This window comes from Stegodyphus dumicola, chromosome 1, assembly GCF_044657685.1.
Source record: "Stegodyphus dumicola isolate Sdum_Otavi_A_Nest chromosome 1, ASM4465768v1".
Classification (NCBI taxonomy): Eukaryota; Metazoa; Arthropoda; class Arachnida; order Araneae; family Eresidae; genus Stegodyphus; species Stegodyphus dumicola.
The window spans coordinates 169,616,206-169,640,630 of record NC_140768.1 but is presented as its reverse complement, the minus strand read 5'-3'; the positions used below and the strand labels follow the sequence as shown (position 1 = coordinate 169,640,630).

Here is a 24,425-nt window from a genome sequence, read left to right as displayed (position 1 = left end):
TGTTTAAAGATATAAATGTAAATTAATTTACGTAGATTTCAATATAGTTTTGACCATATTTCATGAAATCCCAATGGCACTTGTTTTTATGATTGTCTATGTAGTACATTTGGATAGCTTTCAAAAAATAAGTGCTTTTAGGATATTTTCAGATTTCCCTTTTGTGAAAATTAGGACATCTTAGTTCTATGTCTGGTGTCTGGACCCTCCTTAGGATAGCAAGTTCACCTATGCTCAGTTTTGCTTTATTATAGTTTTTCTTGATTGTTATTTTATCATCTGTTGATTATTATATGAAATAAAAATATTTTTTTAATATAATGATATTTGTCAAACATCAGTTACACATGTGCATTTATTAGTAACAACTGTGTTTTATAATGAAATTTTGGTACTGTTTTGTTACCGGGACTGGATTCAGAAATGTACATACATTCATGTTTACATATATATATATATGCATACATGAACACATACATTTCTGAATCTGATCCTGATAACAGAACAGTACCGAAATTTTTGAAGGAATTGATTTTAACAAATGATAGACAAAAAATGGAAATGTGTAATCACTACTTTCAATTAAAGTAGCACAAGGGAAACACTACATTTCAAGACATAAAAGAAATGGTAAGATTTATTTCATAATTATATTATGTTTTGAAAATTACTTTTTTTTTTTTTTTTTTTTTTTTTTTTTTTTTTTTTGACATTCTGACAAGGAATTGCAGATATTCCATTTTAAGTGAAGACAGTTTTTTTAAGATTGCTTGGATGTGATTTGCTGTAGATCTTTGAAAACCCTTTGGTAACAGCTGTTCTGACAAGAGAGATTGGATTAATGTGAAGGTGCTAAGATTCTTGGTGTAATGAAATGAATGGCTCAGGACATTATTAAGTAAGGAATAATTTTTGTTGTACTAAACAAGAGTCGCAATGTGCGAGTCTAGTTATGAAGAAAAAGTGAATCCTGTTGCAACTGTCGAATGTCGTATTGGTGATCAATATGATATTAATAGCCAGTCATCTAATTCGTGTAAAAGGTACAATGATGGCTTGCTGGTATGTGGCTGAACAGCTGCAACTAATCACATTTCCCTGCTTTCCAGTTGCAAATTGCTGTTCTACAACAAGGTAGTGAAATAGCATCTAATGGAAAATATTTGTAGGAATTAATAAATCTCAAAATGTCTGGCATACTTTATGTATAATCTAGCAAATCACAATACATGCTTTTGATCAATTTGCATTAAAATCTGTCTTGTTCATTCACAAATGGTACATAATTTTTCCTTTTATTTCTTTCCTTTCTCTTTGAATAATTTTCCTCCTAAATTAATTAATTTTCTTGTTTTTAGAGCAGAAAATGCCTTAACTAACTACTCATTTTCCTATGCTATTATTTTTTGAAAGAACTGTTAGTTTTCCATCATTTGTTGAAAATCGTGAATATTTTTTTATTGGCTTCACAAAACTGCATTCTTCTGAGGCTTTATATATTGGGATGCACTGATACGCACCGGAGGAAAAGTTTCCCAAATTATTTTAATATTTGTAATGTAGTATAGTTAGACAGCTGCTGATAATTTATTGAAATATTGGGGAAAACAGCTTTAATTCATCTGCAAAATCTGATACATTTTGGTGCTATGTTTTTGTTTTTTGTCTTTTATGACCAGGGTTTAGTTTCTAAAATGCCGAAGCCCTATGCAAGACCATCAGGAAAGAGGAACAAAAGTAAATAAATAAATAAAATGGCTATGAGAAACTTTAATAATTTAAAAACCTAAGTAGTTATAATAATAATATAAAATAGCCTGGATAAGCTGGACCCAACCAGAAGTTTTGGTTATAAACTTCGATAGAAAAACTATAAATAGTTTTGTGGAAATAATCCACGCCTCTCACCTGCACATCCATGTCCATATTATTTGTCTATATCAAATTTGCGGCTCCGGGTGGTAAGAGTGGGATGACAACTATAATGAGTCTTACATCAGGAAGCAGGCAGATGAATTAGACTACAGACAGTACCTTACCAAATATGTAACACAACACAAACATTATAAATAAATAATGGAGTGTGGACTGCCAGAAAAACAAAACGATAGATTACTGTACTGGTTTGCAAGATAGCAGATAGTACTGAATAAGGTAAATTATTAGTAGTAGTACTAGCAGAGCTACCCGTTCTGAGAATGGATTTTATAGTATTCATCTTTAAAAGTTTTTTTTAAGTATATATATATTTCATAAAAGTATTGCTTCTTTTAATCTGGTTACAATAACTCCTTGTAAACTACATTTGTAATATGTTCTTTTGAATCTACGGGCAATGCAATTTTTAAATTGTATCTATTTCTTACTCTACTTAATGTGACAAAAGGTTCAGCTAAGTGTATACCTACAGTTTTTTGAATGATTGTCCTTGTGCTTTAAGTATAGTCATAGCAAATGCTGGTATAATTATTATTATTATTTTTTTTTTTAGAATACTGTTTATTTTTATATATATTTTTACAATAAAAATTAAAATTTTGTTTCATTTGTTATCACTCCTCCTTGGATCTGCCAGTGCCAAGGGGCCCCCTAGATCCTCTGCGCACAGCGCCGGAAATGAGCTTAAACCAGCACTGAAATGTACAGAGATGAATTAAAATTTAATAAGCAATTTTTAATATAATTTTATTGCTAAAAATAAAATTTTCGAGACCATATTTCTACTGAAATTATTGTTCAGTTACATAGAAGTGCCGGAGCGTTCTTATTTAGGACTCCGGTGCGCTCCGTCTAGAATTATGATTCATCTCAAAAAACCAAGCTTATACAATTTTAGGTCTGTTTATGACTATATACTGTTGGTTAGTTGGTGGATATTTTGGCACATGACTATAATGGGCCAAAAGCATGATAATCTATTCTCTCCTTTAGAAATGGTATGAAATTATAAAAATCAGCTAACACATGTTGAAAATGCATTATGTAATGAGAAAAATGCAAAACAACATAAAAGCAACAAAATAATGAAACGCCTCATAGTAAAACCGTGATGTGAAGGGATGCATAAAATTCACAAGATCAAATAAAATATAAAGCCAAGTAAAATCTCTAATTATTAAAGTACATTAAAACGCTTTACAACCACTTCAGATTAAGGAATAAAACCCAATCTCTCTTAAAAACTTAAATGGATTAATATCTGTTTATTGTTTTCATTAAAGTTAGGGAGAAAACATGAAACCAGTACCTTTAGTGCGGGCAGTAATCACTTCCCAAATCTATGATTTTCTGCCAAAGTTTTGGTAGTTTTTCGGCATAGAAACTTGTTAGCCAAGAATCCAAAAAACATCACCCTCATTTCAGACGTCCTGTACCGAATGGAAGATAGCACCACAGATGTGAAAAAAGGTAGAAATCCGAAGCAGCAATGTCAGGGCTATATGGGGTGTGTGACAAAAGATTCCATTCGAGTCCTTAAAGAGTCCAGTCAGTGAAAGCAAACACATGTGGTCTTGTATTATCTTGATGGAACATTACCTCTTTGCTCCGGAACTCAATTCAACGTTTGCCCTTAATAGCAGCGTCAACACAGACTAGCATCTCGCTCTTTATCTTTTTCCAGATACATATTGCAGCATATATATACCCCGGCAATCCCATCAGATACAAAGCATTATCTTTTTGTTAGCCAAATTGCCCTTTGCGATGCTGCCGATGGGCTCGTCGGGTGCAGACCAACCCCTCTTTTTGGCCTGTGTTGTTGAAGTCCACTTTTCATGACAAGTGATGATCCGGTACAGAATTTTATCCTTGCATTGATATTCGAGCAGATTAGTGCAGGCCCAAACACGTCCGTCCTTATCTGCTTGAATCATCTCATGTGGCACCCAGCGATTCAACTTTAACGTCAAGTGTATGAGATGCATACTGCGATCAATGGACATGGCACTAACTCATTAACAAGCTCTCAATTGGTTGCATACTGCACTTCTTCCACATACTCTCGCAGGCGGACCTCATCAACATCAGTAGGCCGACTCGAATGCTCTGCCTCTTGAATGTCGTAATACTTGTTTTTGAAATTTCGATACCAAACCTTCACCAGCACCAGATTTAGATTTGACGAGAGCCTAAGCTATTTGAAATATGGGGCCCTTTATGAGGGATATCAGTCAATTTTTTTTTTATATGGGATATGCTACAATATTTCGGAGGGCCCTAAGCTATGTTCACCTTATACATAAATCCGGCACTGACCTTAACAATGTCAAACATTAGTAGTACCTAAAGCTATACGAGGTTCGAATCCCGCGAATGGGCTGGCTGCATGGGTGTTTTCGTGGTTTTCCCCATGTGTAACATGTTTACGAGACAGTTTCCCTTAGAAAGTCCTCCACGAAGGCATTCCTCCCCTTAGGCAGATAGCCCTCGAGGCTTTGCCATGGTCACACACACACCTAAAGCTATACACACGATTTGGTGACATTCTGTAGCTGACTTTTTGTAATAAAACTGGAAGTAAATGATAGTTTAAATCTCGTAGCGTGATAGTTCCATTTCAGACATCTTGTACATAATAATAATGATATTTTTTTTTACAAATTTCACAATATAGTGTTCTAAAGCAAGTCTCTTCCTTTCAAACGCCAAAAATTGTTTGACAAAATATGATTCAACACGTCAACGCGAACTATTTGCTCAAACGATATTTGCGGTGGCAGGAAATTTTCGTGAGACCCGATTGGTTTTCCAATTAAAAGTCGAGAGAAGTACCTGAAAAAGTGAAATAGTATTTCCTGAAGTCTATCAAAACGTGAGCATTTCTAACAAAATCTGTCATACAGAACATTAACTCCGATTCGGGCAACATTACCTGGCTGCTTCTAGAGCGCCTTAACATGATACAGAGGCCTTCCTCAGTTGGCTGCGATGGCGGGGCGCCAACCCACCGAACAGCCCGCAGGGACTTCTCATGTTCATCGCCATAATCCATCACACTGAGGGCTACGCGGGGAGCCGTCCCCCCACCTCGGCACAGCACTCAAAATCTACATGAGAGCGCCCCCACAGCAAAGGCAACGGATACGACAGTACCAGTACGGTCCCTGCCAAGCCCGCGCCTACCATAGGATGGACCTGTGGTTCTAGTCCTGTGAAGTCTGATTATTTACCCAACAAATCGAAGCTGGCAGGACACAAGTCCAGCCAGTGGTCTGGGAGAACCCCGGGTCTCCTCCCATAAATGGTCGGTTCCGGAAATTCCCACCAGTCGATCCCCTGGGATTGGTTGCTTAGCGTCATTAGCCTATACGAGCAAAGGCTTGGACCAAGGCACAGCATAGTTTCCAGCGGGACCACGAGGAGGCTGACGCTAAGCTGTGGGAGACGCAAGCAGGCAAGCCTAAAGCCATTCCCACAGTCCCCGCCCATCGATCAAACGCCAGGTCTCCTGCCTTCCGCCACTGCCTACGACGATCTCAAGCGCACGGTTCACACCGCCTACAGTGGTTTCCAGCCGGTTTTGGACATTTGTCCTCGGGAGGCCAATCGCCACCTGCCAGTCATATAGGACAGATTAATATTACAACTGGAATATACTGGTTCACTATCCGCTTTTAAGAGATAATTGTGCGTAATTTGGAAGTGACCGTTTGTCAGACAGGTTCAAATGACTTCCTCCTACTCTGATTCCCAATATTTAATTCTAGGCATTATGCTTCTAATTTTATTATTCACTTGCAGGTCCTTGCCATAGACTCAGGATTTTACCCTTGATAATCACTTTAATATTTCTCAAAGTAACAAGCTGATTTAAACAGTCCCACGGCAGATTTTGCTGTGATATCTGCCAGTTCGTTACCCGTTATCTGTATGTGTCCAAGAACCCAGCAGTAAAGGATCTCATACTCACGGCTTATTAAGTTTTCAGGTAGTCAATAACACTTCTGTCACCATCGGTTTCTGGGTCTAGAGAAACTTTGAAAAGCTTTTTGTGCACTTAACAAATCGGTGTAAGTTGTACAGACATTAGGTTATTTCGAAGCAAGAGACAAGAAAAATGAGCAATGCTCTAGCCGGGACTCAAACCAAGGAATGATAGAAAGGCCGGAGAAATAACTTTATAAACTTTTTTTGGCTTAGATGAATATTTAACAGCGTCATACACCGAATTATTTAAGTTCGTAATACCGATACGTAAGTATCAAAGTAAATATACGAAGTAACTTGAATGTATTGTAATACCGATACATTCAAGTTACTTCAGCTTTAAATAGTCAGCAAGCACATTGCAGCCTTCTTTTCTCTACGTGACGTCGAAACGCAAATGATGCTTCCACATGACCTGCTGTTTTGTTGCCATTAATGTATATTGGAATGTAATTGCAGTGTTCGTTCCTTGTTCATAGAAAAGCTATTTGTAAGCTAACTCGTTCGTATTTCTGTTATCATAATCGTAAAAGTTTCTATGAGCCGAATTTCTGGACCATCTCACGGTAGGATATCACGTCATTCTGCTCGGGGCACGGTTATTCACATCAAGCACTGAATATTTTTCTATCAAAGGCTCAGCTCTTGCAGGGAACGTAGGAATGCAGAGAGGCCGTGCTGCAAATAATAAGCTATAGCAGTCATCAAGAGTACTCAAACAAGGATGTTTAGGTTGCGACATTATACGAAACTAGTGATGAAGGGTCAATTGTTCACGTTTTAATTTAAACGATGATTCTAAGCAATAAATATACTGTTTTTATACAGGAGATATTCTAAAGGCTCTAGGGCAAATCCGCAGAGCTCAATGATGAATCGAATCAAGTTTCAATAATACAGAAGTGTCTACCGAATCATTAACTTCTGAGCCAGTCTAGACATCCCTGGTGGCTCTTGAGGCATCAACCACTAGGAGTTTTGACCTCTAGTTGGCATTGTGCTCTGAGGCCTTTGGCTAGAAATAGAAGGATAAACGCTTTTGCGCGACTTAGATTAGTATCTAGATTAAGACACTGTATTCTAGCGATGAGGATTGAAAATTATATGCAAAGTATATAAATGCGCTAACACTAGAATAATAAAATGTGTTGAGAGTAATAATATGGGTTGAAGTAAGGTACAAACAAAGACCTAATCACGTTTTATCGGGAGTCCAGTCTAGAGCGGATGAATGGCCTATATATGCGGACAATGATCCCATCCTCTGCACCCCAAAAGGAGTTCGCCAGGACCTTTGAGAAGGTAAAAGTTCTGAAACGTTTCTTCCTCAGGTACATCATTCGTGGAAGGAAAGTAAGTTTCCGATTGAACAATCACTCCTAGGAATTTCCCTTCGGGCGTAGTTGGAATTAATGACCCTTCAAGTTAAATCTCAGGATGCAGATTTCCCTTTCTGCAAAAGTGCTTGTGACAGCCTTCCGTTTTGAAGACGCAAATCCATTTTTCTTTGACTATATCTGGATCTTATTAATAGTGATCCGTAATTGCCTCTCCACATATCTCATATCTGCCCCTTGGTAACTTGAAGATTGTCAACGTACAATTATCCTGAAACAGTAAGAGGAAGTTCCTTTAAGATACGGTTTATTTTTAGCGTGATTAAGATAACACTCAAAACACACCCATGAGCAAACCTCGTCTTGTTCAAAGTTATACAAAAAAAAAAAAAAAAAAAAAACAGAGCCAATTCTAACTTGAAAACTTCTAGCCTTAAAAAAATTTTGAGTGAAAATTGGAATGTTTTCCACGTCACAGAGCATTTATTTATTTACGGATAAAAGTTAACAGACTAAATAGAGATATAACAGTTGTTTAGCGGCTCCTCGCGCTAGATAAACACAAGGAAATTTTTCATTTTTTTATACAGTCACTTCTTGCCCTCACGGAATCAGAACAAAATCGGAAGTCGATAGCCTCCACCTTCGCATAGTGTCTATCCTTGTCTGTCTCAGGTACGCAGGCGATGATCTGCCTATCAGGTTGTTGGCTGCAGAACTTAGCGTTCTTACACACACACACACACACATTAAAAACAGTGTCACTTTCTGAAGATTTCCTGATGGATTACTAATTATCAGAAACTGCAGTTTATTTTTTATTCTTGTCAGAATTTGCATTTGTCTTAACTTTTATAGAAATAGGACAATTTTCATTTTGTTCATTTGTTTGTGTATTAGAAGCCATATTTAGTGAAATAAAAGATTCAGCCCCGGCAGCAGCCCAGCCCACCACAGAGTCCAACATAGGGATGCAAATTCCTGCGACAGGGTGAACTGACTTTATACGCAATCTGAAGCCCCACAGTAAGCTTTCCAAAAAGCGGAAACACCCGAAACCACTGATACCAAGGACTAATGACCAACCGACTGACACTACAGGGGACAGCTAAGAGCCTCCTGTTTAATTATATAAGCTCCTGCTTGTTTCTTCTGGCCTGTAAGGCAATATACCGGTCATCTGCGGGTGTGGCTCCTCGTGGACGACCACTACTAAACCCCCGGATAGCTGTTCTTGTAGTTTGAAATTGTCTCCAAAGTCGTGAAACGATGCTGTGAGCAATTCCGAACTCTGCAGCCACACTTGTCACACTGCGGCCTTCCTCCAACTTCCCAATGATTCGACCTCGGGTAAAAGCATCCAGATGTCGTCTAACAGATTGATTATTCGCCATTTCTCGCTGAGGCAGCAACTCGGTGTGATTTTAACTGCTATACGGCGTGCAATCTCTTTGCCAGAAATACTGATCTTACACCGACAACATGCTGTATAATACTCAGACACTTCCCCATTACGTCTACCTGCATATCTGCGCATGTGCTACCATACATCACCTTACTTAATCTCCTGATTGGTCTTTCTGTCCGCTCTGCCTCTTCGTTCAGCTGATATGCTAATTTTTCAACTTCGTCCTTAATTTTTGCACACCAGTGTACACAAAGCATCCTATGACTCTAAGCCTGCAGAGTATCCTATGATGGTATTGACAGTTCAAGAACACTGGCTACTTATATAAAGGCAAGAACCCCAGATGGCCAGTCATTTCCAATGAAATAGTGCAAAAATTTAGTTTCACATATAAATTAGTACCTGAGCTATAGGAAACTTGCATTAGCCCCTTATTAAATTTATATCTAAGCTATAATAGATACAACTTATTCTTTTTGTTTAGACTCAGAAAATGCTGCTGCTGAATCTACACATGCATGTATGTGGTTAACATTCATACCTATTTTTTTAAAACTATTTGAAGAAAGATTTAATTGCAGTTTGTTCACATACAGCTGGTGTGACATTAAGAAGGAAAAACAGTAGCTGTAATCAAACTTTTAGATATTTTTCTTAATATTGTAATTTATTACTGTATACTGCTTAGCTTCTTATTTACAGTAGTATCACAAGATTCAGTAAGCAAAACCATTAAAGAAATCATTTTGAAATATTTCTTGATACATTATATGCATTTTATCACCAATCAATGAGATTAACCCTCCAAAATCAATGAGATTAACCTGAGACTGGTAATGGTAAACATATTGAAATATTTAAAAGTTGATATTTTGTGATTTATTGGTAAAAGATATTACGTTTTTCTCATTCATATACAATTATTAGTATTTTCTGTTTTTGTAAAAAATATAACAGTTCATTAGAATTGCATAAGTTGTTTATATAGAATAAAATGCAAACTCTTTGTCAAGTTTTTCATAGCTCAGCACTGCATGTAATCCACAAACAGGATAGGTCTACAAATTACATTAGTAGCATATATGTGTTCTATAACCAAACATAGGGAAGATTTTGCAATGTTGATTACAACTAAAACCATATTATTTACAGATGCTGCAATATAAATTTTGCAATCGTATGCATGGAAGACAATTCTTCCACTATCTAGTGGTGAAGCATTTGTTGGATAGGTACGTTTGTGTACTGGACATGGAAAATTGTCATGCTGTTACTGAATAGAAATTATATTTACTTGAACATTTTATATGCCATTTCACTGATAAAGGTACATGGGTCCTTTTTTTCTACAGAAACACTGTAAAAGGTATGTCAGATTTTAATACGTTATAGTTGTTATTTCTCTAAATGAAATATGATTCAGAAAAATACACATTTCCTCTCTGAAAACTGTTGTATTACCTAATAATAAATTTCTATCTTTTTTTTGGATTGATCAATATCAGAAGATGACTCAATGTTGTTCAGATGACCATGAGATCATTGACCATACACTCCGTAATCTTTTGCTTTTGGAATGTGCTTTAGACTATATTTATATGCTCCTATTGCTAATAATATCAAAACTCCAAGACTGCATTATAGCTCCTTTGATGACCATCAGCAGGGAAATTTTACTATGTTTGTGAATAGAATTGTGATACCCGGTCGATATGTGTCCTGTACCAACAGGAACACACAATGACCTTTATGGTATTATGTCAAATTTGATGAACTTTTATTTCATTTCATGTAGTAATCATTTTTTATCTGTAATATGTTACAGAATAAAACATTTTAAAACTTACAAATCATGTAATATCTGTATATTTATTAATTTCATTGTACTATAGCTCACTGTATGACTCCCTCTTGAATTTTTGTAGTAATTTAATTGATTTGATTAAAAAAACTGCACCAAATCACAAGGCAAAAATAAAATCCAAATATTGTAATCTGTTTTAGCAGAGTGAATGTACCAAGAAAACAGATAATTCACCCATTTAAATTTTTCATTCAACTCATTTAAGAAATGAAATACGCTCTTAAGTTTGTGTACGATAATTTTAATATTCAATCCTCATACCTTACCTGATTTCACAAAGTAGTTTCAATCTGAAGTATACATGGCTAATCATAATTTATCAACAATTCATATAAAAGAAAATAAAAATAGCAAATTATGTATCATATTAAATACATTTAGGGCAACTTTTTGAGTGAATTTGACATCTCGTGTAATTACTCATCCGTTTCCAATTCATCAGATCTGTTTTACTTTTCGTTTCGGAACCAGACAGCAAATTTCATTTTGTGAAACCACCAAGTCATTTATCTGAACATGATCAACCATTGACTACTTTTTGAAAATAAATAAATAAATAAACTGAAAGCTTTCAGATTTTATATTATGCCCTGAGGTTTTTTTTTTTTTTTTTTTTAACATTTTGTGTTATCTTTATTTATTAAATATCATGTTCTTCACACTTAAATCATAAAATTCAATTCAACAGCAATATCACAAATGTTTAAAAGAGCATGTCTTTTGAATTCCCAGTACACAGTCTCGCACATTGGAGATAAAAATGTTCCTCCTCCCATACAGAGTTGCTATTGCTCACTTTGAAATCATTGAGTTTCTTAATCAAAGACTTATAAATGCGTTACAAGATATGAAATAGATAATAAAACAAATTCCAAATTAGGGCTTCCAGATGCCCATATTCTAATGGAGACATACATTATTCAAAATTTGATGGCCCTAAACACAGTTGTTTTATCACAACATGAGAAACATACATACATTTATGCAGATTCTTCATTATTTAACTTCTTTAAATATAAAACTCTAATATTTGGTGGCAACAATTGAAAAAGTGATTCACCATTTATAATGAATCAACGCAAAGTGCCAAAACAAAATTAATAGCCTTTCTGGGCAAATTGCCCCTTTGAGCTAAAAAGATTATCTTCAAGAAAGCTGAAAATAAAAAAGCAGGAAAAAAAAGAATGGCCCACTTTGAGAACAGCACATGACACTTTAGGAGACATTAATTTTTCCTCCCAAAGACCCATCCTTTAAGGAGTTGGGGAAAAAAAAAAAAAAAAAAAGAAGAGGAAAAATATTTAAAATAGAAAGCAGATGTCAAATTAAGCATAGCAATGCATATCATAAAGATGAGGTAAATAAAGGTACAGTGAGGACTATACATGCTCTTAATAGAAAAGAAAATAATTATTGATAAAATATTGTAAGCAAAAGCTACAATATCATTTCATCAGAAGTACAGGCAATTATATAAAGCATCGGTTAGAGTAGACTGAAGGGTACCCCTTGTATTATTGCGAAGATGTTGTTTCATTTATTGCCAAGTTGTTGTTTCATTTATGTTGATTGCTGAGTAGTTGAATGTTCTGTACATCCATAAATATACTCAGTCAGTAAATAAAGTCAAGGGAGTGTTAACAATGCCAAGTTTCTGCAATTCTCTGGTGATTTTTTAAGTGAAAATAGGTCAACGTGTTCATGGATAAAGAAAGTCAAGGCAGTGCACAATGCCTAGTTTGTGCAATTCTGTGATGTTTTTTTCCATTAACAAATGTATTTGTTATACCAATGTTTTATTATAACTCTCTTGTTCTGATCATAATTTGTAATTTTTCGTGTCGCATTTATGTAGGTCAATGTGCACAAACTCGGTATCCATGTGCCGCCAAAAATCACCAATGGGTACTCGTAAATATACTTTTACCAAAACATCACTGTGCAAGTAGTAATACTTTATTGATTATGCCAAAGCATTCAACTAGTTGATTTATACATGTATAATGGAGAGAAAATTTATGTGAAGAGGTCCTTTGCGAATGATTAGCATACTTGATATAAAATAAAATAATGGCTGATAATAGAACATCACTAATAGCACATTTCCTTAGATAACCACTCCCATAATACAAATCTATTTAAGTAAGAGGTTATTACTTTGGAAAGTTCGATTGCATTTTCTACAAAAAAAGCACACACTGTTTTGCATATCATTACATTCGTCCATATCTGTGTTGATAGCAAAAACTGAATCATAATATTAAATGATGAGAAATATGCCCAAGGAAATTGCAATACAGTTTAACTAAATAAATGGTTGTATAATAGAAATATAAAATTGCATGTTTCCACAGGACTTTTATTAAGAAATAAGAGCTAAAAATTCAATAATAGTGGAGAGCATGCAGTTGTCATGAAAAATTTCATTCATACACAGTTTATGAGCACTGGGTGAGACAGTTTTGAGAAATAATAAGTAAGAAAGTTTTCTCATCATCATATTCAAAGACATTTTTTTCATATTTTGTACTTGGATCTGTTTGGGAAAGTGACTGATTTTGCCATCAGTAAAAGTTATCCTGCTTAAAACAGTTTATTATTGTGTTTTCTGAAACATGGTTTCAAAATATGTATTTAGAAGATGCAGAAAATACACCAAGGAGGTTAGTCCTTATTAATTCATTTGCACTTTCATCCAAATTTTCCACATTATGAAGAATACGGCTCACCTCACGAAGATCATATTCTTTCATCGCTCTATAAAAATTCCTTAATCGCAAACTGGAATAACAGATATCATGTTTTCTGCAAGGAATAAAATTCCAAATTTTCCTCATTATGAAGAATACAGCTCACCTCACGAAGATCATATTCTTTCATTGCTTTATAATAATTCTCTGATCACAAACTTGAATAATAGATATCATGTTTTTTGCAAGGAATAAAACTTCGGCATACTTTATGAAGTATGTTTTGTGACATGCAGTTGTGAATCAGATCAAAGGTAAAATTCTTTTCATCTTACAATTTCTAAATTCATTCATTAAAAATTTCTGTTATCATCTACACCATACGTTATTTTTTCATAATTTCAAATTCATCAAGAAAAAAATCAAATACATTGCAACATTTTGCTCACATTAAATGACATAATAATTACAACAAACGATGAGTCAATTTCCCATGTTTCTGCACAAGTGCCGATGGAACATTGACATTTTGATACACTTAAAAACTCGCAAAACATTAGAATAAATTTTTATTTCAGAGGCAGAAACAATTTAAAAAATCATCACATCTGAAATTTAGTGTCATTCACTTCACAAATGATGTTAAATTATGCGAAAGCACAGTCATTTTACGATTAACTAAATTATCAACAGAAAAAATGCGTTCAAAATTCAGTATTAAAATAGTATTTTTATAATTAAACAGTTTCAGTGCTTTCGTAAGAGGAAAAAAAACTCAGTTTTGTATCCCTGATGGTAATAGTTTTAAATCAATATGCACAAAATTTATTCATACCACTAAAAAAAATTATATGAAGTGCTAACAGAGATATTAAAAATTGAAATTGTTTTGTTCTTTTATTTATAACACGTTTAGCAGGAAATAAATGTTAATTCAAAGAACACTGCAATGGAAGTTCTCACATGTCCTATCAAACTTTTGTCAGTGATTTTAACTGAATTATCACCAGAAGAAATTTATTAATAAGCGAACACTACAACAACGAATATCTAAGATATTCTTTGACTACAACAACGTTTGCACCCTAACAAGAAATCTTCGATGTTTGTTTACATCGCACGATAAATTGTTAATCTTTGCCATAATTCACCGCGAAACATGATAAAAAGCCAAATATTGTAACCCATCCAGAAGCCCGTGACGTCACGGTAAACTTTTCCGTACACCTTTGGCGTGTGTCTGTACATAATTGTGACGGACTAGATTCCACCGCTCTTATTTCAGAAATCGATCCACTCTATTGGACTAAAAATGAAAAGTCTTGTTTGCAGTAAAATTTCTCTTACAGGAACTACTCAGCGTAATATTTTCACGAACATTAAAGATTTTTTTTTTAACTAAGAAACAACTAAAATTAAAAATTTTAAGTTGTATTCTGTGTAAAATACAATCTGTATAGCATTTCATATGTCTATTTTTTCATTTATTTATTTAATCTCTATTTTTTTTCCTTATAGTTTTGGCGTTGCCGGCTTTTTAACGTTCGTAAGTGTTGTCAACTAGCGAGAAAAACATTACCAACATTAACAGGTGTTTTATCTGTGCTATCATCTAGCTGATGTGGTAACTTTGAGCCGGAAACATATTTCAGCTGAACAAATGAATAATTTAATGCGGTTAATATTTCTAAGCGTTTTAGCAGTTGGCTTAGCGGAAGAAGCGTGTTATTCATACGGAGGTGGACATGTTTATCCTCAAGAAACTACAAGATCATCTGTTGGACAAAATTTAGTTACAAGTAAAGCACAGAGTAAGGTTTTTCTTTTATCATTCATGACATATGAACCTTTAAAATTTCTCATGACAATTATTTGTACACTCTTTAATTCAGAAACATTAATTTTCTTATTATTCACATTTTTAAAGCTTAACAGATTTATTTGCTTTTGAATTAGTTTCAAAGCCGGCACCAGAATGGGAAAGCACGGCTGTTGTGAAAGGCGAGTTTAAGGAACTAAAGTTAAAGGATTTCAAAGGAAAATATCTTGTATTTTTCTTTTACCCTCTTGATTTGTAAGTGTACTTAATTTGCTTTATTTATATATTTGTGAGTGAATTAATATTAAATAGCTGTTTCCTTAACCACCTTGATTAGTTGAACAAAATTTTATAAGATTTCCATTTCAATAAGAAAATGCTAACAAATGTTAAAATCCTATAAAACCAATATCAATCTAATAATTGTTCGTCCAGCCAAAATTTTATCTCCATTTATGTTCAGTAGTAGAGTTACAAAATTACTTTAAAATATAATATAATTCTTATTTTTGATGATGTTATATATGATTGTTAAAATTTTGTAAATATATACATATGAAGAAATATCTGCTGAAAGAAATCATCAAGTTTGCAAATAAGAGCTAACTTTAATTGGCTAATCTTTGGAATATGGTAACAGGTAGTTTGGCGACATTTTGGTAAGGCGATAAAGGTTACTAGCTAGGACTTTAGCAGTGTAGATGGATAAAGTCAAGAGTGTGCGCAATGCCATTTTTTGTGCAATTCTGGGATTTTTTTTAAGTGAAAATAGGTCGACGTGTACATGGATACCGTGTACGTGCAATTCTTAAAAAGCAGTTTGCGATTCTGCACTTTCTCCCAATTTCGCACCTAATCTTCGTCACGATTAAGCACGTTTGTTCCATAAAAGTTCTAGTATAAGCGTAATTCGGCTAGCAGATTGTTGGAAAAAAATGTTGAGTTAAAAAAACAAATGCCTTTACTTCGTGAAAACAAAATGGCGTCCAAACAGAAACTAGCAGGTTGCTGTAGCAGGGTTGGTCGCCAAATTTTCATCAAAAAATCTTTAAGTTACCATAATCCAAAGATTAACCCTTTAATTTTTTAGTCCGAAGGGGCTTTGTCCCTGAAGGCCTATTGTTTTCATTTTGCGATTTTATATTGAAACTCTATAAACGACATATCACTTTTCAAATCGTTGCCACCAAATGCTATTGCCCTGTATTATATTTCAAGAAATTAAATAATGAAAAATCGGTTGATCTTTAGATTATGGTAACTTGGTGATTTTTTGGCGAAAATTTGGCGACCAACTCTCCTACAGCAACCCTCTATTTTTTTCCCCGCCGCCATTTTGTCTTCACGAAGTAAAGACATGTTTCTTTTCTTTTTATTTACTCAACACTTCTTCCAACAATCTACTAGCCAAATTACACTTATACTAGAAATTTTATCTAACAAAACTGCTTAATAATGACAAATATTCACTGCAAAATTGGGAAAAAGTGCACAATACCATACTCCTTACGCGTTTTTCAAAATAACACATACACATAAACCATGTACACGTCGACTTATTTTTACTTAAAAAAACATCCCAGAATTACACAAATGGCATTGCGCACACTCTTCACTATATCCATGTACACTGCTTTTTTCTCATAAATTAGAAAAATTTCACAAAAATACATGACAATTTTCTAAATCTTTAAACCCGGTAAAAAGAACATATATGAAATTACCTGATCGCGAAAAAGTATATACCCTTTCCAAATATGAACATTTCCACATATAAAATAAATAAAATATCCAAAAACTTATACCTCTAAATCATCTATTATATTATAAACGTCACCAACGAATTCATACCGCAAGCATTACAAATACTTAGTGTCAAATATTTAAATTCTTTCCATGCACGTTTACTTCAACTAAAACATATACCAAATTCCTACAAACATAAAATTCACAAAATAACTATCATTTAATTAAAATATCACTAAACCATGTACACGTCGACTTATTTTTACTTAAAAAAAAAAATCCGAGAATTGCAGAGAAATGGCATTGTGCACACTCTTCACCATATCATTTCCACGTATCAAATAAATAAAATATCCAAAAACTTTTACCTCTAAATTATCTATTATATTATAAACGTCACCAACGAATTCATACTGCAAACATTACAAATACTTAGTGTCAAATATTTACATTATTTCCATGCACGTTTACTTCAACTAAAACGTATACCAAATTCCTACAAACATAAAATTCACAAAATAACTATCATTTAATTAAAATATAATTAAATTCAAAAACACTACTTAAAATATAAATAAGCACATACATTAAATTAATAAAAATTAGCTTACAATCCTAATTACTTTAAACTAAATCATTGCTAATAACAATTTTCCCAATATTACCAAATTACTTTACTTCCACCTTACATTTAGAACAATGCATAAAAATAATAACCTCAAATAATTAAAAATACTAACTTACCTAATCTTCTTCAGAATCTTGCTTACATGGTGGATACACTTACGCATTAAATTATCACACAAACACATTAAAAATCTAGAATTCACTTTAGACAGCGCCATACAATCCCAAAATTATTCAACCCTACTTCACACAACACACAATGAAGCTTAATACAAAATAATATACAGCCACAGATATTTTTCCAAATTCCCCCCTTTTCCGATTAAAGAACCGTAATTCGTCCATTAATATTGCATGACATATCCCATGATCTCTCATTTCCCTCACACAAAATAATGCGTAATCGGAACTGAGTACTGCTCACATTATTACCAAAGTCCCAGGTAGTGACCTTTATCACCTCCAAAATGTCGCCAAACTACCAGTTACCATATTCTAAAGATCAGCCGAAGAATCTGCATAAATGTAGGTATGTTTCTAGCATTTTAATTAAAACAATGGTACCTAGAGCCATCCAATTTTGAATAATGTAATCCTACTGCAGATATGGGCATCAGAAAGCCCGGATTTGAAATTTGTTGTATTATCGATTTCATATTTTGTAAAACTTTAATGAATTTTTTATTAACAAACTCAACAATTTAAAAGCGAGCAGCGGCAACACTTTACTGGGGGAAAAAACCTTTTTATCTCCAGCGCATGGAACTGTATATCGGAAATTCTAAAGACATGCTCATTTTAAAACTATTTTGTGACATTCCTGTTGAACTGAATTTTATGGTTTAAGTGCAAAGAACATGATATTTAATAAATAAAGTTAACACACAAGACGTTAAAAAAATGCCCCTTTGGACGTAATTTAAAATCTGAAAACTTTCAGATTTTTTTTTCCTTTTTTAAGGTATGATATTAAAAAGTTTTCGGTAAAATCCTAGTATAGTATAGGGTACAGTCTTGGTGAATATGAAATCGTAACTTATGAAATAAAGAACAATTATGATCTAAAGGGTATTAAACATTTCTTTCAATATAAGTTGTTTCTACAAAAAGTTCCTTGTGTCATATATAGTGGACTTTCCATTGCCGTACTTCTCGCATAATTTTGATACAGATAGGCCTTTATCCATTTTTTGCAGTAATTTCACTTTTTGTTTAATGGACATCGAAACATGCTTTCACTTTGTAGATCCTTTGGCAGCTCCAGAATCGGAAACTCTTTTTGACATAATCGAAAGTTCAAGTTTAATTTTTATAAAATTGTTCTAACAGTCTGCAAAAAATAATAAGCCGGATCCAATTAGAAAATTAAGGAACAGCGCAATCTGCAACATTAACTGAAATACCTTAGATAATTTTAGCCTAGCGTATATCATCCGTTATACATTAAACACGCATGTGCATAAAGTTTGTAGCTTTGAGGTCCGGATTACAGACTTTGTACTATATAGTAGAAAGTCTGAGATTCAGAATCATCATGGACTTTGATGATTCCAGATTACAGGAATTTCTAGATTATCAGGAGATTATCTAGTAAAATGACATGTGCGAATTATAAAATTAAAAATCTGAAATAGTTACGTGTGAAAGAATGAAGCATTTATTACCCTAAGGAAATCAAAATGTACCACAAAAGACCTATATTTATTTGTTACGTTGAACATTTCTTTCAATGTAAATTGTTTAAGTTACTTTGTCTTGTTTGGTAATACTTCCTTTTTATTTAGAGTTGTGTATAATTTGTTCAGTTACAAAGCTCTGTCGTTTGAGTCTTGTTATTAACAGTTAATGGTAATTAACATATCCAGAATTCCCACTAAACTGTCAATCAAAATCTTTTCATTCTTTAAAACCGCTTGGCCATTTTCTTCACTATTGGTAGCGATATTGGTTAGAGTAGACTGAACAGTACCCCTTGTATTACCGCAAAGTTCTTGCTTCATTTATCGCCAAGTTGTTGTTTCATTTATGATAACCTGAGTAGTTGAATGTTTCGTAAATATACTTTTACCTCGACTTGGGTGCTAATTTGACTTTTTAAGTGAAATTATATCAATGTGTACATGGACAAAGTCAGGCGAGTGTGCAGTGCCAAGTTTGTGCAATTCTCTGAAATTTTTTTCAAGTTAAAATAGGTCGACGTGTGCATGGATAAAGTCAGGAGAGTGCACAATGCCAAGTTTGTGCAATTCTGTGATTTTTTTAAGTGGAAATAGGTCAAATGTGTACATGGATACCAAGTTTGTGCAATTCTTTGACTTGTTATTTTGTCTTTGTATAGCGGCAATCGCCACTGCACAAAGACAAAATACAGTCAAAAGTCGTTAATTCGGACACCCATAATCCGGAATGATCTATAATCCGGACCTCAAAGCTACAAACTTTCTGCTCATGCGTCGCGTTCACGCATGCGCACAGGCGTTTACGAGAGCGCATAAGACCCTTACAGCTGCGAATATGTTTGTGCGCATGCGCGTTTATACGCTAAGCTAAAGTTATCTAATTCAGTTAATGTTGCAGATTGCGTTGTTCCTTAATCTTCGAATTGGATCCGGCTTATTATTTTTTGCAGACTGTTAGAGCAATTTTATAAAAGTAAGCTTGAACTTTCGATTATGTCAAATAGAATTTCCGATATATATTTACTACAAAGCGAAAGTATGTTTTGAAATCCGAAATCTGTTTATCAATTTCACGCTGCTCTGCGGCAGAGGAAGGGGGCAGAAACGTCATTATTAGATTAGGATAGATTAGAAAGATTATGTCAAATAGAATTTCCAATATATATTTACTAATATGTAATTTGTATCTACAAAGCGAAAGTATGTTTTGAAATCCGAAATCTGTTTATCAATTTCACGCTGTCAGCACTATCCTTATCTTCAAAGCAGATGTTTTTATTTTATTTGGTTTATAATTCCGTACTAAGTGTAGTATTTCATTTCGATATACTCCGTCTTTGATATGATTTAAATCAAGTTCCTCGTCATTATAATTCGCTTCCGATAGTGAAGTGACCCAGAGGTTATTGAAAACGAAAACATTTCGATTGACAAATTAGTCGGTATTCTCAACACAGCAATTATAGGACTTGAACAGCGGAACTTTGTAACTAAACAAGAAATTATGTCTGTTTAATAGAATTAAAGAGAAAGTATTATCACATGAAACAAAGCAACTTGCATTGAAGGAAATGTTTAATAAAGTAAACAAATAAATATTAAGCTTTTTCTTTTTGTAAATTTTGATACCCTTTAGATCATAATTGTTCTTTATTTCATAAATTACGGTTTCATATTTTTAATTTTATAATTTCTGCATGCCATCTTACCAGATTTAAACTGATGATCTATAATCCGGAATCGCAGAAGTCCCGACGAGTCCGGATTAACGACTTTTGACTGTAACAAGTTAAAGAATTGCACAAACTCGGTATCCATGTACCATTAAAAATCGCTAAGGGTTACCCGTAAATATACTTTTACCGTGATATTTTTCTGTGTTCAAAACTATACAAAAGATTTTACCAACTGTTAGGTGATTGCTGATTGGAGTATTTTTATTGCAACAGAAAGTTTTTGTTATATCATATTCATTTATTACCATTTCTGCACATTTCTTCTTGCCATCAATGGTATTCAAAATCTATCCCCAAATACAGTTGTTTTGCCGAAGAAATAACCGATGCTTTAGGTGATACATTTGCTGCTGTCTCTGGCACTAGCAATTACTCAAAAGAGTTTCTGCCCACAAAGATGCACTTGGAAAGGATTAAAATCTACTTTTCAAATCCTAATGCAGAATCTTATAATAAAGATCTCACCATGTTTGAATTAAGAAATGTAATATCTCGCACTGATAGGACTTGCCCTGGTCCTGATGGCATAAGTTATCTGATGATAAAGCACCTGCCCTATGAATCTCTAGTGGTCCTTCTTGCTTTGTATAATAAGATGTGGAAGGAAGAAATTTTTCCTACTGCTTGGTGCAGGGTCTTTGTTATCCCTATAGTAAAACCCGCAAGGACCCGAAAAATCCTTTAAATTATCGCCCCATCGCGCTCACTAGCTCCCTTTGCAAGATTATGGAAAAAAATGGTAAATCACCGTCTCACCTATTATCTGGAGATTAATCATTGCCTATCGCCTCACCAAAGTGGTGGTTTCCGTAAGGGAAGATCTTCACTTGATAATGCCCTGTTTTTAGAAACTGCAGTACGCAATGCATTTGTGAAAAGGAATCATGTGGTTTCTATCTTCTTTGACATGGAAAAGGCGTACGATAGAACTTAGCGGCATGGAACTCTTCATGACCTTTACAGCACTGGATTGCGAGAAAATCTACCCATCTTTATTCAAAACTTTTGGAAGGACCGCACTTTCCAAGTCAAGATTGGTTCGTTGCTTTCTCAAGTATTTGTACAACAAGAAGGTGTACCACAAGGTTCAGTGCTCAGTGTCATTCTTTTCAGCCTGAAAATTAATTCCATTTTAAGAGAACTTCCTCAACCAGTGCACGGTTCCCTGTATGTTGATGATCTGATGATCTATTGTCAAGGTCAAGATATGAGATACATTGAGAGACAACTACAAATTGCTCTAAATAGAATCATAAAGTGGTCCAACAACAATGGTTAAAAATTTTCTAGCCAGAAGACAGTCTGCATGCACTTCTGTCGCAAAAGAAATCTACATCTTGATCCAGAGCTGCATCTTAACGGCTCTTTGATCCATGTTGAGCCAGAAGCATAGGAGTTATCTTTTACAGAAAGCTTACTTTCCTTCCGCATATCCTAAATCTAAAGAAAAAATGTGCTAAAGCTCTCAACATACTGAAAGTCCTGGCCAATACCTCATGGGGAGCAGAACGTTGTTCTATGCTCTGCATTTATAGAGCTTTAATCCGTTCCAAACTTGACTATGGCTGTGTTATCTACGGATCCGCAAGACCTTCCGTGCTCCTGAAATTGGATCCAATCCACCATCAAGCGCTACGGATTTGCTGTGGAGCCTTCAGAACGTCTCTCAAGTATTTGTTTTATATGTTTATATGTCAAATTATGTGTTTTATATGTTTATATGTCATCTGTTTTGAACCTTCTTTAGAATTCAGACGCAAGCAGTTGTCCATTGATCTTCATTATAAAGTAATGTCACAGGCCGAACATCCTGTCTGACTCATGATATGTGATCAGTACTGGCGTCTTTACCATGCCCATCCTTCATGTATCCCACCTTTTGATCTTCGTATTCACTCACTGATTGAAGAATTTAACCTAAATGATCTACATCCCAAAAGCTTTGACCTTTTCGGTATTGCTCCCTGGCAAGAAGTGAACATTTTTGGAGAACTAAAGAAGAGCAGTACCAATGATATCCATTACCAACAAATTTTCCTAGAGCATAGAAGCAGTTATTCTAATTACAAAGCAATTTTTACTGATGGCTCAAAGAATCATGACCACGTCGGGGCAGCTTTTGTTTGCGATAAAGAAATAAAGAGTAGTAAACTTCATAAGGCTGCATCTGTCTTTACTGCGGAAACTTTTGCCATTTTGAATGCCTTAATCTTTATCTCTAGACAGAATAGCAGAAAGTTCATCATCTACTCCGACTCTCTGAGTCCTCTTGAATCAATAAATAAAAATACCAGCCACCCTTTGGTCTTAGAAATTTTAAAGGCACACCTCCGTTTGAGAAACGCAGGTTATTATATCGTGTACTGCTGGGTGCCTGGACACGCTGGCATCAAAGGCAGTGAACTTGCCGATATTGCAGCAAAATCTGCTGATATTACCTCAGAAAACTATGTCCCTTTTACAGGCATGCGGAATTACATTAGAACAAAGGTCTTGTTCGGGAGGCAAGAATTATGGGAATGCCAAACTCTGAACAAATTAAGGCAGGTAAAACCCAATTTGGAGTACTGGGAGTCGAGAGGGAATCGGAAGGAGGATGTACTATTGACTCGCTTATGAATTGATCATTGCATACTGATACATCAGTAGCTCTTGAAAGGAGACAATGAGCCTATTTTTGGCACTTGCAACATTCCCGTTTCAGTCGATCATATTTTAACCTGCTGTCCTGCTTTTAGTCAGAAACGGGAATTTTATTTTAACTCTACGAATGGTAACTTAACAGATCTCATTGGAAGAAACCCTCACATCAACCTAAGTTTTTTAAAAGACATCTCCTTTTACCATATGATTTGAACTACATTTTATCCTGCTCTACGTGTTGTTAGAGCATTTTTCAGTCATTTCTGCCTGGACATTATTTCTCCATGCCTACATCTGTATTTCATCAATTCACTTGATACTTGTTTATGCATCTTGAATTTTACTCACCATTTGTCTGGCGCATAATAACCCTCGAGGTTTTGTGCCATTTAAAAAAAAACAACCAACCAACCAATCTACATTCCATTTTACTAGATGTAAACTGATGATCCAATATCCGGAATCGCCAAAGTCCCGACAGGTCCGGATTTCGAACTTTGTATTGTATTAACTGAAGTTCTTTGGAATCTAATTTATTGTCTCTTTTCCATAACTATGTCAATGAAAGAAAACCATGATGAACAGCATCTGTCTTCCAGTAAATACTATTATTATTTTGAAGCTTCACTTATTGTTTAGATCAATCGAAGAAGTGTGAACTCTCTCCTCCTCAGCCATTCAAGGGCAAAAGTATGATCATGCTAATGTTAATTAACCTTTTAACTGTCAAGTTATTTTGATGATTTGGGTGCATAAATTGTCAATTTTTTTTATTCCAAAAATGAAATGTTTGCCTCAAAGTCAAAAAATCAAAAAAATTGCCGCGCACTTTGAACTTTAACCTCTATCCTTTGAAACCTTCAGTCAAATGCTGCCGTCTATTGAACTGAAGCCAAAATAAACTTCTCACGATATATATTCGGGTATAACAATACGATGCAGTCAAAA

The 24,425-nt window shown here is 34.4% G+C and overlaps 1 protein-coding gene and 1 long non-coding RNA gene across 3 annotated transcripts in view; both read left to right on the top strand.

Annotated features, from left to right (window-relative positions):
* The first annotated feature begins 8,009 nt into the window (after nt 1-8,009).
* LOC118190656 (uncharacterized) lies at nt 8,010-10,523 on the top strand. Its single transcript, XR_004758458.2, has 2 exons — nt 8,010-10,039; nt 10,179-10,523. It is a non-coding gene; the product is annotated as an uncharacterized LOC118190656 (long non-coding RNA).
* A 3,909-nt stretch (nt 10,524-14,432) lies between these two features.
* Prx4 (Peroxiredoxin 4) overlaps nt 14,433-24,425 on the top strand; it is a 33,520-nt gene continuing 23,527 nt past the window's right edge. For both annotated transcript variants that reach the window (XM_035359767.2, XM_035359766.2), the window contains exons 1-3: nt 14,433-14,588; nt 14,746-15,038; nt 15,184-15,301. In XM_035359767.2, coding sequence (XP_035215658.1) covers nt 14,888-15,038; nt 15,184-15,301 — 269 coding nt within the window. In that variant the 5' untranslated portion in view covers nt 14,433-14,588; nt 14,746-14,887. The remainder of the gene's footprint in view (nt 14,589-14,745; nt 15,039-15,183; nt 15,302-24,425) is intronic.